Source organism: Lepidochelys kempii, chromosome 1 (genome assembly GCF_965140265.1).
Source record: "Lepidochelys kempii isolate rLepKem1 chromosome 1, rLepKem1.hap2, whole genome shotgun sequence".
Lineage (NCBI taxonomy): Eukaryota > Metazoa > Chordata > Testudines > Cheloniidae > Lepidochelys > Lepidochelys kempii.
This window is the reverse complement of record NC_133256.1, coordinates 13979339-13995138: the sequence shown is the minus strand read 5'-3', so window position 1 is coordinate 13995138 and position 15800 is coordinate 13979339. Positions and strand designations below refer to the sequence as shown.

The 15800-nt window shown below is 39.0% G+C and overlaps 1 protein-coding gene across 7 annotated transcripts in view; it reads right to left on the bottom strand.

The window, feature by feature from the left end:
* EMSY (EMSY transcriptional repressor, BRCA2 interacting) overlaps window positions 1-15800 on the bottom strand; it is a 58037-nt gene that overhangs the window by 23166 nt on the left and 19071 nt on the right. For 4 of the 7 annotated variants that reach the window (XM_073335092.1, XM_073335095.1, XM_073335109.1 and 1 more), the window contains 6 exons: window positions 14475-14734; window positions 10348-10624; window positions 6272-6523; window positions 4133-4282; window positions 2688-2804; window positions 1786-1959 (listed from right to left, as the gene is read on the bottom strand). In XM_073335092.1, the coding sequence (XP_073191193.1) occupies window positions 1786-1959; window positions 2688-2804; window positions 4133-4282; window positions 6272-6523; window positions 10348-10624; window positions 14475-14734 (1230 nt within the window). The remainder of the gene's footprint in view (window positions 1-1785; window positions 1960-2687; window positions 2805-4132; window positions 4283-6271; window positions 6524-10347; window positions 10625-14474; window positions 14735-15800) is intronic. The other 3 variants (XM_073335102.1, XM_073335111.1, XM_073335116.1) reach the window with 1 other exon arrangement.

Sequence of the window (15800 nt, the reverse complement as noted above, 5' to 3'; positions counted from 1 at the left end):
TATTTCATGCAACTCTAGAATCTTTATAAACACGCTTTGGGTGCAACATAAGGAAAATAATTAGGGCTTCTGATTTTCAGTTTTAATCAGTAAACACCAATAAAACACCCCAGATACCCAAAAAAAAAAAAAAAAAAATGAAAACAGTGTTTATCCAATAAACACTGGAAAAACACCAGAAATGGTTACTTGTATATAAGGGCTTGTTTGTACAGAGCAGTAATAGGACAAGGGATGTGACTTCTAAAACATGCTAATATGTTGCACATTATGTGGTCCAGGTAGGCCCTGCTGGTGTGCACTAAAGGTTCCTTAATGTGCTTTAATATAGTGCTACTATGTTAAAGAACACTAAGGGACATTATAAAGAGATTCATTACAATGTGTACAAAGAGAGTCCTGAAACCCCTCTGATTTTTGGAAAGCTACATAAAACTTGAAAATTGCTAAACATAAACCCTGAAAAATGAAATGGATAAACTCTGAAAAACAGAAGCCCTAAAGATAATCCTACCATCACGGCAAGTTTAAATGCAACTGAAAAAAGTTAAACTGCTAAAGAGACGACATTTAACGTGTGGCCCGTAGGGTGCACAACAACTGTAGATCTTGTGTGGGGAGCACAGAGCTGAACAGTTTTCATGGTTGATACAAACCAAAGGACAATTTCTGAACAGCTATCACGAAAGGTACAGGCACAGATATTATGGTTGTGTGCATTTATCTTTGACATATTCTGTAAATATGCGCATTAGCTCTGTCTCTCAGTGTTGCAAATTTTGGGCATCCCTGTGCTAAAAGAAAGTTGTCTACCAAATAAATTACTTCAAATAGAAATAAAGATTGAAAATGGTAGATCAAGCAATTCTATCTGTAGCAGATTTTGCAAGAGAAAAATCTTAGATTTTACATCTTATAAAAGGGAGGTTTCCCATTCAGTAGAAAGCTGTTCATATGCTGAGAACACATTAACACTATTATCTCTCTTTTCCACAAAGGGAGGCCAGGTTTTTACTATGGCTAATGTATGGGAATACAGAATTCTGTTACTGGAATTATAAGACAAACTTGTGGTTTCTTTCACAGCATTATTTAAAAAACAACAACAAACCTCTTTCCTTTTGAAGCCCAGAGTTCAGAAGACATTTTTCTACTGATGAACTTTTTGTTGTTCTTCCCTCCTACTGTATAATAACTTGCCTTTAGTGGCTTCTTGTTTATTTACAATGACCCTTTCTGAACAGCTCCTCACAATGGCTAACAGACCATACAAGTCACCATACAAGGTATCAATTTGCCCATTTCAATAATTACTTTTCTGCTCAGATAACTACCACTTCTGTTTTTCCCTAAAAATAGTTCCAACTATCTGTAAAGACATCATACCTAGCTGCTGACATGCGTGCCAACAAAGAATCCTGGTCATCAACTTCAACCCATCATTGATGCCTGGCAACTACCTCATAACACATTCCAGATTTAAAAATTCATTTAATTTGTACCAATTTTGAGAAAGGGAAATAATTCTAAGATGGTGAAAGTAGCGTTTCTCTCAATTCTAACCTGTTCTAACTGTTCCTCTCATCAATCAGCCATTTCTGATATGTATAAAGGAGAATAACCCTTTTCCAATAATTGGTCCTAAATGCAAAAAATATTTTTCAAACATGCAACAAAATGATTTGTCTTTGTACCCACAGAGATAAATCAAACGTGAGGCCTAAAGTATTTGCATGTCTCTAGAAGTTTTGTATCTCAGATAAGACTTTATATCAATACACCTACCAGAAACAATATTACTGCTTATAATCTTGCCTCCCAGTGTAGCCAGCGATTTCGGCACTACCGTAATGATGCTGCCACTGGTGGTTTTCACATAAGTGGCAGCGCCTGGAGTTCCAGCCATCCGAGCCCCAATAGAGGGGCTTACCGTTGGACGAGTATATGTTGCTTGTGTCCCTATTTCAAAGTAAAACAATAAAAACAGGCTTGCAATTAAAATATGAAACACCATGAGTATTGCAAATTGTGAAAGAAGGTTTAGATCAAAGAGAAGTATTTAGTTCCACTATAAGAAATTGAACATAGGAACAGAGGAGAAGAAAGGACATCACCTGGGTCAAGTCCAGTCCATTGCTATCACAGGCACACTCATCATACAATCCTATTCATAAATTTATCATGCTCCATTTTAAAACCAGTTAGGTGGTTTGCCCCCACTACTCCTATTGGGAGACTGTTCCAGAACCTCACTCTTCTGATGATCAGAAATCATCTTCTAATTTCCAGTCTAAATTTATTCATGGCCAGTTTATACCCATTTTTCTTGGGCCAGCGTTGTCCTTTAGATTCAACAGCTCTTCTCCCTCCCTGCCATTACCCCTCTGATGTATTCATAGAGAGCAACCATATCCCCATACAGCCTTTGACTGGATACTATTTATCATTACCCTTTAAGATCCTCCAGCTAGTTTTCAGTCTGCATCACGTGCAGATATATGCCAATTTAAATTAAATTAAAGATTTCATAAAGCACTGTCAAATGTTTTGTCTATCATGTTTCAAGTTAAAACTATTCTAGTTTGTAATGGATTTGTTCTTCATAAACTGATGTCCTTTATGTTCATGGCTCTGTTGTTCACAAGGTGTTTAGATTCTCCCTCAATATTTGTCCTTTATTTTATTACCTGCCAAAGTGTGATTTACTGGATGGAATTTGCTAGAAGCGATCTCTTCCTCTTTCAGAAGAGTGGGGAGAGAGCACATAAACCAATAGAAATGGCTTAACAGAATCGACATCCAGCCTAAATTTCGGTTTGCGAAAGTTATACCATCACTCTTTAGAATACAATAGCTACAATAATAAATACAACTATACATTTTAGAAGTATTTATGAATTCAAGCTAATCTTCTCAATACCCAAAAGATACATAAACCTGGTGTTTGTTTTCTTTCTCCTATTAACTTCAATGGGAGCAATACAGGGCCCACAGAGGTTAAGGAACTTGCCCAAAGTCACAGAGTGAGTCACTGGGAGAGGTAGAATATGAACTCAATTCCTGACTACCAGTCCCATGCTCAGTCCTCTCAACCACTACGTTTAACAGGTATTAGTTAAGGAAGGGTAACTTTCTACTCCAGTTGTACTTCTACACATACTGTAGACTAAGCATTGCAGAGCTTTGTTGCTAAAAATTATTATACAAAACAGCTAGATTTAATTGGGAAACCTAATATTCAAAACTGGTCTGAAGAGAGAAAGCAAATGGCCTAGTCAAGATTTACCAATTAAACATGAAAAAAACCTTCCAAAAAGTTATATTCACTTGTTTAAAATATATCAGGATAATGTTTTATCTGGGTAAAGAATTTAAAGGTGAACTGAAAAGTTGGACTAAAAATTGAGTTAAGCACAGATTTATACCACCTACCCCAACATGTGTGGCGTACTTAGGAAAGAAATGAATTTTGACCAAACTTTAAAGAAATTCAGCCTTGCCTCTAAATCTTCTTCATACATTCAACACTACCCTAATACATCAGTCTGTAACATTACTGATATAGAAAGGAAGTGTATCTACTGGTGAATACACAGAACAGAGTTGAGGGATCTGGGTTCTATTCCTGGCTCCTCTATGCACTTACTGTGAGACCCTGAGAAACTCAGCTGTCTCTCAAATCCCCCATCCATAAGACAGGAATAATGATATTTACCTACCTTCAAGGGATGTTGAGAGGCTTAATTCATTTGTTTAACATCCTCTAATACAAGGTGCTACAGAAGTGCAAAGTATCATCATCATCGGTTTCAGTGACATTTCTCTCTCAACCAGTGGGAAAGGAATGATTAGACTTATGTGTGTCAAGCCAAAGAGAGTACAAGAGAAATAAGAGACCACCCAATGGTAAACTTGACAATACAGCATTTTATAATACAGCATTTTAGTGTATGACAAGGATAAATGTCCTAACCTAGTATGTGACTATCAAAAGGTTTACAAATTTGCTGTTATACCCTTTTTTTTTTTTTAAATAAACAATGAACAAAATGCTATTTAACCCTGCTAAACAGGATTTATTAACAGTATTGCTGGGTTTACCCTCCCTTCCCTTCTAAGAACAGTAACTTACCAGTGGGAGTAGTGACCAGTTTAGTTGTCATGATAGTCCCATTACTGCTAACCACCATAATAGGTGAATTGCTACTGCTGGGCAAAGTTGCTGTAACTGGTTTGGGTAGGATTTTACTGGGCTGCACCTGTTGAGTGATTATTTTAACACCTAGAAAAGGAGAAAGGTCACTGTTAACATACAGGCACAAAAAGTTACTTGCTGAAATGTTTCCCCAGACCAAACCCTAATGGGCAAGTAGCTGCACAAGGCTTTTATTTTTGACCCAATATATTCCTAAGCCTGAAAATATTTAGATTTTTTGCTAGTACCAAGACAACCACCACCTTCACCTTTCATGTGCCTGCTAGCACTTCCAAACTACTCCGATCACCACAGGTGCTTGTAGCACCATTAAGTCATGTGATCTAGTGCAGACGTTTTTAACCTTCTTTGGTCCGTGACCAAATATATCTCCCCAGGACCCACTATGTTAATCAATATCAAGTTGGTCCAAAACCAATGAAATATCTAAAAAATGCATCCATACATTTGTCAGTTAAGTCTCTTCATTATCATATACTTTATTAAGAATTGTTAAATTTCATTTTGATAGTAATCAAAAATATGTAAAAATGAGAGTGCCGTTTGGAGCAAGGGAGTGATGGTGACACTGGATTCAGGAGCTAGGGGTGAGGATGCTTCTCCCTCCCATTCTGAACTCATCTCTTGAGCTGGTGCTGCCTTGGAGCTGCTGTGGAATTGGGATGGGACAGGGGCTGACCAGAGACAAAGAGTGAGGGAGTGAGCAAGTCACTCCTCTCCGCTTCTAATGGTCCCTACTGTCTAGGAGGATTTGTCTTCTCTTCCCCACTCCTAACCTGTGGGGCACGACCCAGCAAATACCTCTTTGGGATACACTTTTGGGTTGCAACCAAAGGTTTCAAGTAGTCATGATCTAGAAGTCAGAGCAAGAGTTTATCCGAGCCAAGTGAGTCCTGAGTTCTACTCTGTGCTAAGTAGATGCACTGTGTTGTTGGCTGAGTTATTTGACCCTCATTGAGTCAATACAGAGGGAAAACTAGATAAAAAGCAAAATCTCAGTTAAAACATCTAATTTGAACTTTTGTAATTGCTACTCCTTCTGTACTAGTTCTTTGTACCAAGCAGACACAAAAATGATAGTTACTGATTAAGTGGTGAGCAATGACTGTAGGGTGGAGGCATTTTATAGTGTTCATTAATGAACTTTTATCTAAAGCAATGGTCTCATAATCCACGAGACATTTTATCACAGATTCCCAGCACCACCCTGCGGTCCTATCCTTTTAGGTACTCTGACCTAAAAGGTCTAGAACTGAAAAAAATACATGTTCCCTTACTACAGTGCTGATTTCACGTGCAATAAACAAGGACAGAATAATACGCTGCACTTTTATAGCACTTTTCCTTAAAATTTTCTAAGAGCTTTACAAACATTACTTCTCAACTCCCCATGAGGTAGGTATTAGTAAACCATTTTACAAACAGATCAAACTGATGCAGAGAGACTGACTTGCCCAAAGTCAACTGTATTAACTAGAGCTAGAAACAGAACTGGAAATATCAAAGGAATCAGTGTTGGAAACAGAACTGAAAGTTGGACTGGATTCTAAGTACTGCATTTGCTACGACAAAAGTCAGTGTAACTTTTTGGTTTTTGAACCAATAGTAGCAGTAAGAGATGGGTGGATGGATTACCTTTAAGCTTAAGTGATACAGCTGAAAAGCTGTTTGTTTGCTCAAATGTTTAAATCTTCAGAAAACTGCCATCTTCCAGGTTGCCAGCAGGGCATGTGTATACCTTTTTTTACAATCTCTAAAGGTCGGAAGAAAACTTCCTATTTAATAGGAGTTCATTCTATTTTCTACTGGAGGGGGACGGGGGGGAGGACAGAACAACACAAACACTTTTCCACAAAGGTAAACTAAAATTATTACCTACACATACCCTGTTAACCACCTTTTCCAGTTTCAGAGCCAAATTCTGCCCTGAAGTGCCTCCCATTGAAGTCAATGAGAGCTGCCTGTGCACATTTTGGGCAGAATTTAGCCCTTAGTTCTTGTATGGTAGTCAGACTTCACTCATTACTAATATTGCCCAAGATTAATTCCAGCTACCTGATTCTTGTTTTATCTGAATGGTGGGCTTGATGCCAGGTGGCAACTGACACTGTTGTGATTGCTGCTGATGTGCTACTGGAGAAGACTGTGACAGCTGCTGCTGGGTCTGTTGTATTTGATGCAGCTGCTGTTTTGGGGTCTGCTGATGCTGTTTGGGAAACTGTGTTAGAATCTGGGTTGGGGTCCCCACCAAGCTTTTTGGGGAAGGTAGTCTGGTGGATGCAACTTTAATCGCCGACGTGGACACACCTGTGAAAGAACAAACAAATGTGGATTTAACAATGAAACAAGTGAACAAATTTCTGTTCTTTAAATGCAACACAACCACTTTTCCATTGCCTTTACTACTGTGAAAAGCACGTGTAAGCGTGCATAGGATCTGACAAGATGCAATACCATCTTTCAATTCCAAAGTATCCGAATTTAGAGACAAAGAAAACCTTACATAAGTTACCAATGTGTGAGCACAACAGAGTAAGATAGTTCAGTGGTTCTCAACCAGGGGTACTTGTACCCCTAGGGGTATGCAGAGATCTTCCAGGGGATACAGCAACTCATCTAGATATTTGCCTCGTTTTACAACAGGTTACATAAAAAGCACTAGTAAAGTCAGTGCAAACTAAAATTTCATACAGATGATGTTTATACTGTTCAAAATACTGAAATGTAAGTACAATATTTATATTATTTATTTTATAATTATATGGTAAAAATGAGAAAGTACACTATTTTTCAGTAATAGTGTGCTGTGACACTTGTATTTTTATGTCTGATTTTGTAAAAGCAAGTAGTTTTTAAGTGAGGTGTAACTTGGGATATGCAAGACAACTCAGACTCCTGAAAGAGGTGCAGTAGTCTGCAAAGATTGAGAACCACTGAGATAGTTAATGCAGAGAATATTGCAGTCTACTGTGTGCTTTTTGTAGTATAATTAACATAACCCCCTTTCAAGGCTGACCCTTTTTAAACTGCAAGACAATAAAAAATTTATAGTGCAATAAAAACTGTTAGAGATTGAAAGAAAATATGGGGACATCAAGAGCATTAACACTAACAGAGAATGTTTGACAATGTGTGTGGTAGTCCTAGGAAGGCTAACCAGCTAACGCCCTCTATTTCACAGTATGCGTACAATACATAACTTGGAAATCAGGAGCAGTCTTGAACAAGGTAAGCAAATCCAAGTCTACTTATCAAGGTATAACAATCCTGTACAGTAATAGTGATTAAGGCTACATTTTAGGCATGGGTATTTTTAGTAGAAGTCATGGGCAGGTCATGGGCAATAAACAAAAATTCACAGCCCGTGACCCGTCCCGGGGGGGAGGGAGGGGGTGTCAAGGGCACCGTGGGTGCTCTTGGGGTGGGGGGACACCCAGGACCCCCGCAGCTGGGGAGGCAAGGGGGTTGGCAGGCTCCCTTCCTGGCTTCATGTGGCTCCCCGGAAGCAGCGACATGTCCCTCAGCTCCTAGGCAGAGGCACAGCCAGGGGGCCAATGGGACCTGCCTGGCCACGCCTCTGCCTGGGAGCCAAGGGGCATGTCACTGCTTCCTGGGAAGCCCCTCATGTAAGCACTGCCCAGATCTCTCACCCCCTTCTGCGTCCCAACCCCCTTCCCTGAACCCTCTCTCACACCCAAACTCCTGCTACTGCTGGGGGCGGGGCGTGGTGGCCCAAGACTTCTCCAGCAATGGCCAGTGCAACTGGCCTAGGGGCTGCCTGAGCTGCTCAGGTCGCCTCTAGGTCAGCTGAACTGGCTGCTGCAGAAGTCACAGAGGGTTCCAGAAAGTCATGGAATCCGTGACTTCTGTGACATATTCGCAGCCTTAATAGTGATTAAAACAAAGCCTGCAATAAGAATCCCACCTTCCAATTTTAAGCAATCACTTTAAAGAATTTCCATTCCTCCCTCCCACCAGGTTTCCAGTAGAATCTGGCTCAATCTATAATTCTAAAGACCACCTCCACTAGGCAACACATTTTTGCCAGACCTTTGGGAGGTCATCAGACATTTTTTACTGTGCCATGCAAGAAGTGGAGTGTGAAAATTATCTTCCTGCTTCAAGTAGTTAAAATAATAAACAGAAAGGTTTCCTCAGAAATATTGAAAGGGAAAAAAATGCCTTGTATCGCTATCTTCTGAACCCCTCTGACCAAAATTAAGAATGCAGACGAACTATAGAAGAACCTATATCAAATCATCCTACACCAAAAGGAAAGTTCATGGCAATACAGGAAAAGACAGGGTAGGAAATGCAGGGAAACAACAGGGGAATCTTTGGGTTCCAAAAGAGGCTGTGAACACTCTTAGGAGAGAATGGGGAAGGGGAAGAAAATGAAGAATATGGGCCTTGAAGAAGTACTTTATGACAGCCAGTGTGATCTAGCATATTTAGTTTGGACTAGAAGCCAGCAACTCCTGATTTCCAATCCCAGCTCCAACAGATTTCCTCTGACCTTAGGTAACCCATTCTCTACTCAGTTTACCTACCTCTAAAATGGGGATAAATTTTATAAATACTTCTCCACCTCACAGAAACATTGAGGATTAATTGGTAAAAACTCAAGAAGCAATCTGAAGACTAGATATGCCAAGTATTATGATACATCTATTTTTGGGTTTCATTTTGTGAGCCTGTCTAAACAAAAAGAAATTTCCCCAAAAAATTACCCCCAGAAAACTTAGTTATTTTTCATATCTGGGATGGGTAGGGGGAGTGTCAAGGCTGATTCCCCACTCTGGTACTTTGAGTGCAGAAGGTGGGGGCCTGCAAGAATTCTAAAAATTAATACTGGCCACTCCAGGCTTGTATTAAATTTCCAAGGTTACAGCTTCTCTCTGACCTTGAATGGGCAGATGCTGCCACCACCCAAATGCAAAACTCCTTGGAACCCAGGAAGGCGCACCTGGGAATTCCTTCCTGTGGGGTACCCTCAAGTGCCACCCCCCCCGCCACCCCCAGGGAAGAGCCGAGAAAGAAAAAAAAAAATATCAGCTGTTGCCACCAGCTACCTAAAAAACATGTGCACAAACCACTTAAGATACAAAAATCCAAATCCTGTTCTTAAAAAGGGTAAATTCTATTAAAAACAAAAAGAAAATACATCTGAAAACTCAGGCTATTGCTAGATTTTTAAAAGAGTAATTCCAAAAATTAAGCATCCAAAATAGTTTTTTGGGGGTTCAGCTTAAAGGTTACAAGCAACAAAAGCATTTGGGGTTAGCACAGAAGAATCCACAAGCCATAAGAAACAAACAAAATAAACCTAATCGCACCTTTCTACACATTTTCTGATCTACTTACATATCTGGGTTCCAAATAAGCAATTCTAGGTATGATTCTGATGATTTTCATACCTGGCCGTCAGCTTCTCACAGCATAACTGCTGCCCTGTTCCCCTTTTCCCCAGAGGGCAACAACAGACACAAAGGGAAAGTTTTTTTCCCAATTTTAAAAAGTTCTAGCCTTCACATTGGCTCTTTTGGTCAGGTGCCCACTCCCTTCCTCTACCTGTGGACTTTTTTAACCCTTTACAGGTAAAGCAAGTACAGAACAGCTACTAACAGGGATTTTATAGCTAACTGGCTGGCTGGGTGTCCATAAAAGGAAGCTATCCCCCCACTTCATTTATCACAGAGAGTGTATTAAAGGTTAATACAACTCAGCTTGCAGTTACAAGTTTTTAATACTGCAGTTAAGTCACATTCACAGTGGAAAGCTATACAATATTTTCCGACAAGATTCTCTTTGGAACTATACAATTTGCATATATTAATTGTTGAGGGGGAAGAGAAGAAATCTGGATTAAGGATTCAGTTACAGAATACAGCGGATTGGCTGCATTGAGAATTAGAGGTATACATACTGTTTTCCACGTTCCATGCACTTTACAAAGTATATGTACCAAGACTGGCGGCAAACAAGTCTGTCTCAAACAAAGGGAATGTGTGCTCTGCTCAATTAACATTTAGGCAATAAACAAAATCATCAAGCTGACAGGGAAATAAAGGAAGCTCAAACAAGGACTACTGTACCAGTAAAAGTTTTGATAAACATAACAACGCTCATACCTTGTGCTACCGTTGACATCACCACTGACGGCGTCGATGACACCACAGCAGTCACAGCAATGGTATTTGGAGTGGAAGAGGGAGTGGAACAGGTGCTGCCATTTCCGCTGCTACTGACCAAAGAGGATTGAGACGCTGTTATAACCACTGGCTGCTTCTGAGTAGTTGAGGCAATGACAGACGTTGGAACAAGTTTAGTGACTGCTGCGTAGTTGTGGGACTTGGAGAGAATGTTGGGTACAAACGTTGAACTTGGAGAGGTGGTTACTATGATCACCTGAAACAACAAAAAATTAATTCATCACTCACATGTATTTAGAAGTTTTATAGCAACTTTGTAATACACTACACACACACACTGGTATTTAGTTTTAGTGATCTTAGTTTAGAGTTCCTTTTCCAAATCTGAATATACTTGCCAGCAACAAATAAAAAGTTTATCTTGGTTGGGGGCCGGGCAGCTAATCTATCAGTTTCTGAAGGGACTATATTTTTGATTAAAATGGATATGTTTTTGCTTTTTGGTTAAGAAGAAAACAGCACGTATGTGGCTAAAGTAGTGTTATCTGATGTTGCCGACAAATTGAAACAAGACAGGTATGAATTGACCCAGTTCATCTCACTGGGGCACAAAGTCTGAAGCCTGACTGTCACCATCACTCAAAACTGCTCCATGTCTGGAATTTCAGGAGGGTTTTAACCTTCATTCTCCCAAACCTGTACGTATCCCAAGATCTGGCAACGAGCACAAGAAGCATAAATTCTTTAATAACCTATTTGCCAACAATTGATCATTTAGCTATATGGATCAAAAACTATTTTTCAAATGATTATTACATTTCCCATCAGTGCAATAAGTTTGCCCCTCCCTAATGTTTATCAGTGAACAACCCATTTTAGGGATCAGAAGCAATTTATCTGATTATCTATGGATGTTTTAAATAGATAGGAAATTCCTTCCTCTCGGGGCAACAGTTGTCTGCAGATAAAAAAAAGCTATACCTAGTGAATTACAATTGCATCTGACTGACTGATCACTGAAATACCTAGAATTCATTTTTAACTTTCAAGAGAGAGATTTTACTCTTATGCAACTGTCTGGTTTGAGAAACTGATTGTTTTATGATCTGGATACAGATATATAACATAAACATACACATAACATTTTGTTTTGATCTTACTGTGTATGTGCATACACAATATACTACATGCTATACATTACATATGTACACACAAGTTAAAATAGAAACATATATTGTATAACCCACATAAAACCTAAGGAATACTCATCTGTCCTATATAGTGGGACACTAGAAAGGAGAATATTTCTCTAAAGTACAATTATTAAGGAGTGAGGGTCCAAACGATTATACTTTTTTATACTATTTTCTCTAATATGTAAAGATGATAAAATGAATCTAGGGAGGAATACTGAAATTGCATAGCATCCTTCCACTGGTAAAAGGTTATTTGATTAGCTGACCAACTATAAGTTATTCAGATTTTTAAGAGGAACATCTGTTTATTTTGTTAAAGACATTTATTGAATATATACTGAAGCTAATCCTGGCAGTTTTGAGAAATGCCAAAAATTTGGTCCTCTAATCACTTTGTCAAGAGGTATTGAAAAAAGATGTGAGGGTAACAGTTGCCACTGGACTTGACTAGTAAGAGTAGTTACTAGATTGTCCTCCTTTGTATAAAGCTTTATGCAATAGAAAAATGGAAGAGCATTGATATCTTTCAGTGGGATCTATGAATTTTCCTCCAACCTACTGAAATATCACCACAATCCTGAAAACTGGTAAAAAAGAATTCAAGAACCACATTCAACATCACTTATTGTTTAAGGAACTGCATATCAAATTCAAGCCTAATCCCAAACCTCAATAATCCTTTAAAATTACTAAAGCAGCATTATCACTTTGATTGGAAAATATGATATACAAACTCAATTTAAAAGAGTATCACGGTAACAAATTATGCAATATACAAAAACTACTACACTTCCTATTAGAACAAGTTTAGATCTTGTCATTGTGAATTAGCATGGGACCTGAGTGAGATTTCACTTATAAACTGAAGCATGCATATAAAGCAAAATGAGAAATATCTGTTTGAAGGTTTTTTGAGAACAAATGACAAATACTCTTCTGTAAAGGCCTGAGTGAAAGAAGATAAAATTAACAGTATTTCCATTTTCAAAAAGATGGCACCTATTGTTCCATTCAGAAAGGACAGTGAATCATCAGATTGTAATAGGTTAATGTCCTATCTTGTGCCTGTACCTTGCCTTTGCAGGTCTATTTCATCCTGAACTACTACATCCTCCTTTATAATCTATGCTTTTCAATTGCATTTTGAATATAAAGGATACTAAAGCACAGGCTAAAACTTTGTTTATTTACAGAGTTCAAAGGACCTGCTCTGAAAAAGGAATAAGCTGTATAAGTAGTATGGAAAATGAATAAAGTCTCGATAATGATATGTAGATGAATACACTAAGCCCCCCACTTTTCTTCAAGCTAGTTATATTTAGTACAAACAATAAATTACTTGTGTTCATCCAGACAAGTGTTCTGTCACCGGTTAAATCAGACTTTAATCCAAATAATATTTGCTGCATGGAAAGCAAGACCTTATATTTGATGTGCTCATGCTCATTTGCATGCCATTAACCAGAATGCTTTTCCAGCAGACGTTTGTTTGAGCAGTGATACTGCTGGACTTCAGGGAACTAAATGAAAGCATCCCCTATTTTACACAACTGAACAGACATTATGAAAGGCCAGGAACACACACTATCTTCACACTAAAATGTAGGAAGTTACCCCACTGAACTAAGCGTCCAAAATCAGGACATGGGAAGTGTGCTAATCCACATAAAGTTAGAAAGTAAATCTATGAGTCTGACATAAAGATTATGGTGGGAAGGTTGGGCTCAAAAGTCAAGAATCTCTCATTATTTGAGAAATGCTTTCTAGAGGCCAATCTAAATCAATGCTCTCTGTGTCAAGGTCAAATTAACCTCTCATATAAATCTATTGAAATCAATAGATACGCCAAAGATGAACTTGGTTTGCAGTATTTTCACTGTCACTATTGTGTTTAAATTTAAAGATGATTTATTTTAGTTAATTAAAATACATCCAGCCAATATTCTGGACCCACAAAATCAAAAACAAAATGTCACGGAGGACCAGTCCAACATTTAAAACCCTCCCCCAAAGCCTGAGAGAACAAGTAGGTCTTGCAGCATGATCTGGAAATCAACAAATGCAGGGTCCATTTAAAAAATATTCTACAGCTGAGGACTGCTTGCCTCCAGCCCCATTATGGTCAAACTTGGGCACTGTTAGTTTGAGTACCTCAGTTGATCTCAACTGCCACAATACTATGTAAAGGGAGTAGAATGAAGACGAAAATAACGTCCCCACAATCTCTGTTCAGATCTAGCAACAAGTCCTGCTGGGCCCAAAGAGAAATCTCATGCCTCCTTGGAGGCATGATCTCCTACATGAAGTAGAGTGGGCCATGGAAAGACCAAACCCAGTTTCCTGGGTCTTACTACTGCAAAAGTAGAATAATTTAAATTAAGGAAAAGAGAAATAAGAAAGATTACCTTTGACCAAAAGTTGTTACCATCTGATGGCTGTTCATTGGCCTATGTGATCCAGTTCTCAGTGGACTAGTGCCCATATCACAAAACCCAACACCACAAAAGGTACTAACTGGCAACTTGTTGGCAGTCTCACCAGAGAGGCCAATAACTGAGTGAGCATGGAGACTAAATTCCCTCTCATCCCTAGAAGTGATCCCTTCAGGTCAGGGTTGATGCACATTGGTGGGGCAGAGTGGGGGAAGCTTGCACTCCCACTGTCTGTGCTGTGCCTGTTCTGTGAATAAAAAAAGGGCTTCAGTCTCCAGGGCTGTCAATCCAGGTCCCTTCACGCGAAGGTGCACTACAGTCACACCAGATTTTTGTTTTAAAAAGAGGGATTATCTTACCCAAAGAACAATCCTTAAAATATAGCTTGACACTTTGTAGAAAGGAAAAAGCTAAATATCATGTCTTATTCATTGACAGAAATACAATTACGTAATGCTTGGCGGATTCCCCCACGTACCTTCTGTGTTGTTGTGTTTGTCGTCTGTGTTGAGGGTTTAGTGAATGTTATTTTCACAGGAGACATGTGTGGCGGTAAGGAGTTGGCAATGCTCTGCATGATATTACTCATCTTGGGGCTGCCGCTTACAGGCACCGTGATAGTTTTAGTGACAGGAGTGACTGCTTTCGGGACTTCTTTCAGAAGAACAGGAGAGGAACTAGAAGAGTTAGTTCGTCGTCTTTTACGGGGCTTTTCATCATCATCTGAGCAGCTGACACCTGGAAGAACAGGACTTTTCAATTATATAGCACTTTTCATCTGACCATCTCTCCCTGCTTTCGAATAACATTAAGTGCTTTCTAATAACATTAAGCTTGTTAAGTCGTACATTTATTTTCAAATGGGAAAACACAAGGCAGAGAGAAGATAAAACTTTCCAAAGGTCACAGCAAGTCCATGACAGACCTGAGAACAGAATCAGGTGTTCCAATTCCCTCCCACAGATCACACTTGTTTTCATAATACTGAATTTCTCTTAAAAAAAAAAAACAGAACACCAAGGGTATTGAGTAATTTTGCAGTTTAATTCTGGTTAAGAAATTAAAAGAATGTAATAACCTGTGTGGGGCTTTTGCTATTCTGTGTAAAAATGGCAGAAGTTACGCTAATGAGACTGCACATGTGTGAGGGGGATGGGAAGACATTTTTCAAGTGCGTTCCTGTTCAGAACTCCACATTCAGCTTTTCTAGCAGTTTTCATCTATGGCAATTTTCCACATGTAACTAAAATTTCCCCCTTTGCTTCATCACACCATGCCCCCTTACCCCTTGTGCCTTCTTTAATGCAACCCAGTACATTTTCAGCAGCATCCCTTTCTCCTTCAAATAGCTTCTGAAGATCTATTTATCATATGATGCATTCCTGATGCCAAGACCACATTCCACTTTGTCAACTTGTGCCTTTAGCAGTTTGAAGCAGTGACTATTTTGACACATTTACTCACATATTGAAACTTCTACCAATATGCAATCCTGCAAAAGAAACTTTTTGCCTCAAAAAAGTTTCTTCACCCCCACAATCACCTACCTCAGGTGCAGAAAATATATCTGCTGTAACACTCCGCTGAACCACTGACAATAGCTTTCTAGAACATGCTCTGTTGATCTTGATAAGCAGTATGGCGCTACTTTCATAAAATACTAGACCTTGTCCAAGACTGTCTTACTTCAGCTGGCCAAAAGGGTCACAGAATGTCAGACATTATATGCATGGAGGTGTATTGTAACCCTCTTTGACAATATCGCATACAGCCATGATGCCGCTTATGGGCAACAACATAAGTC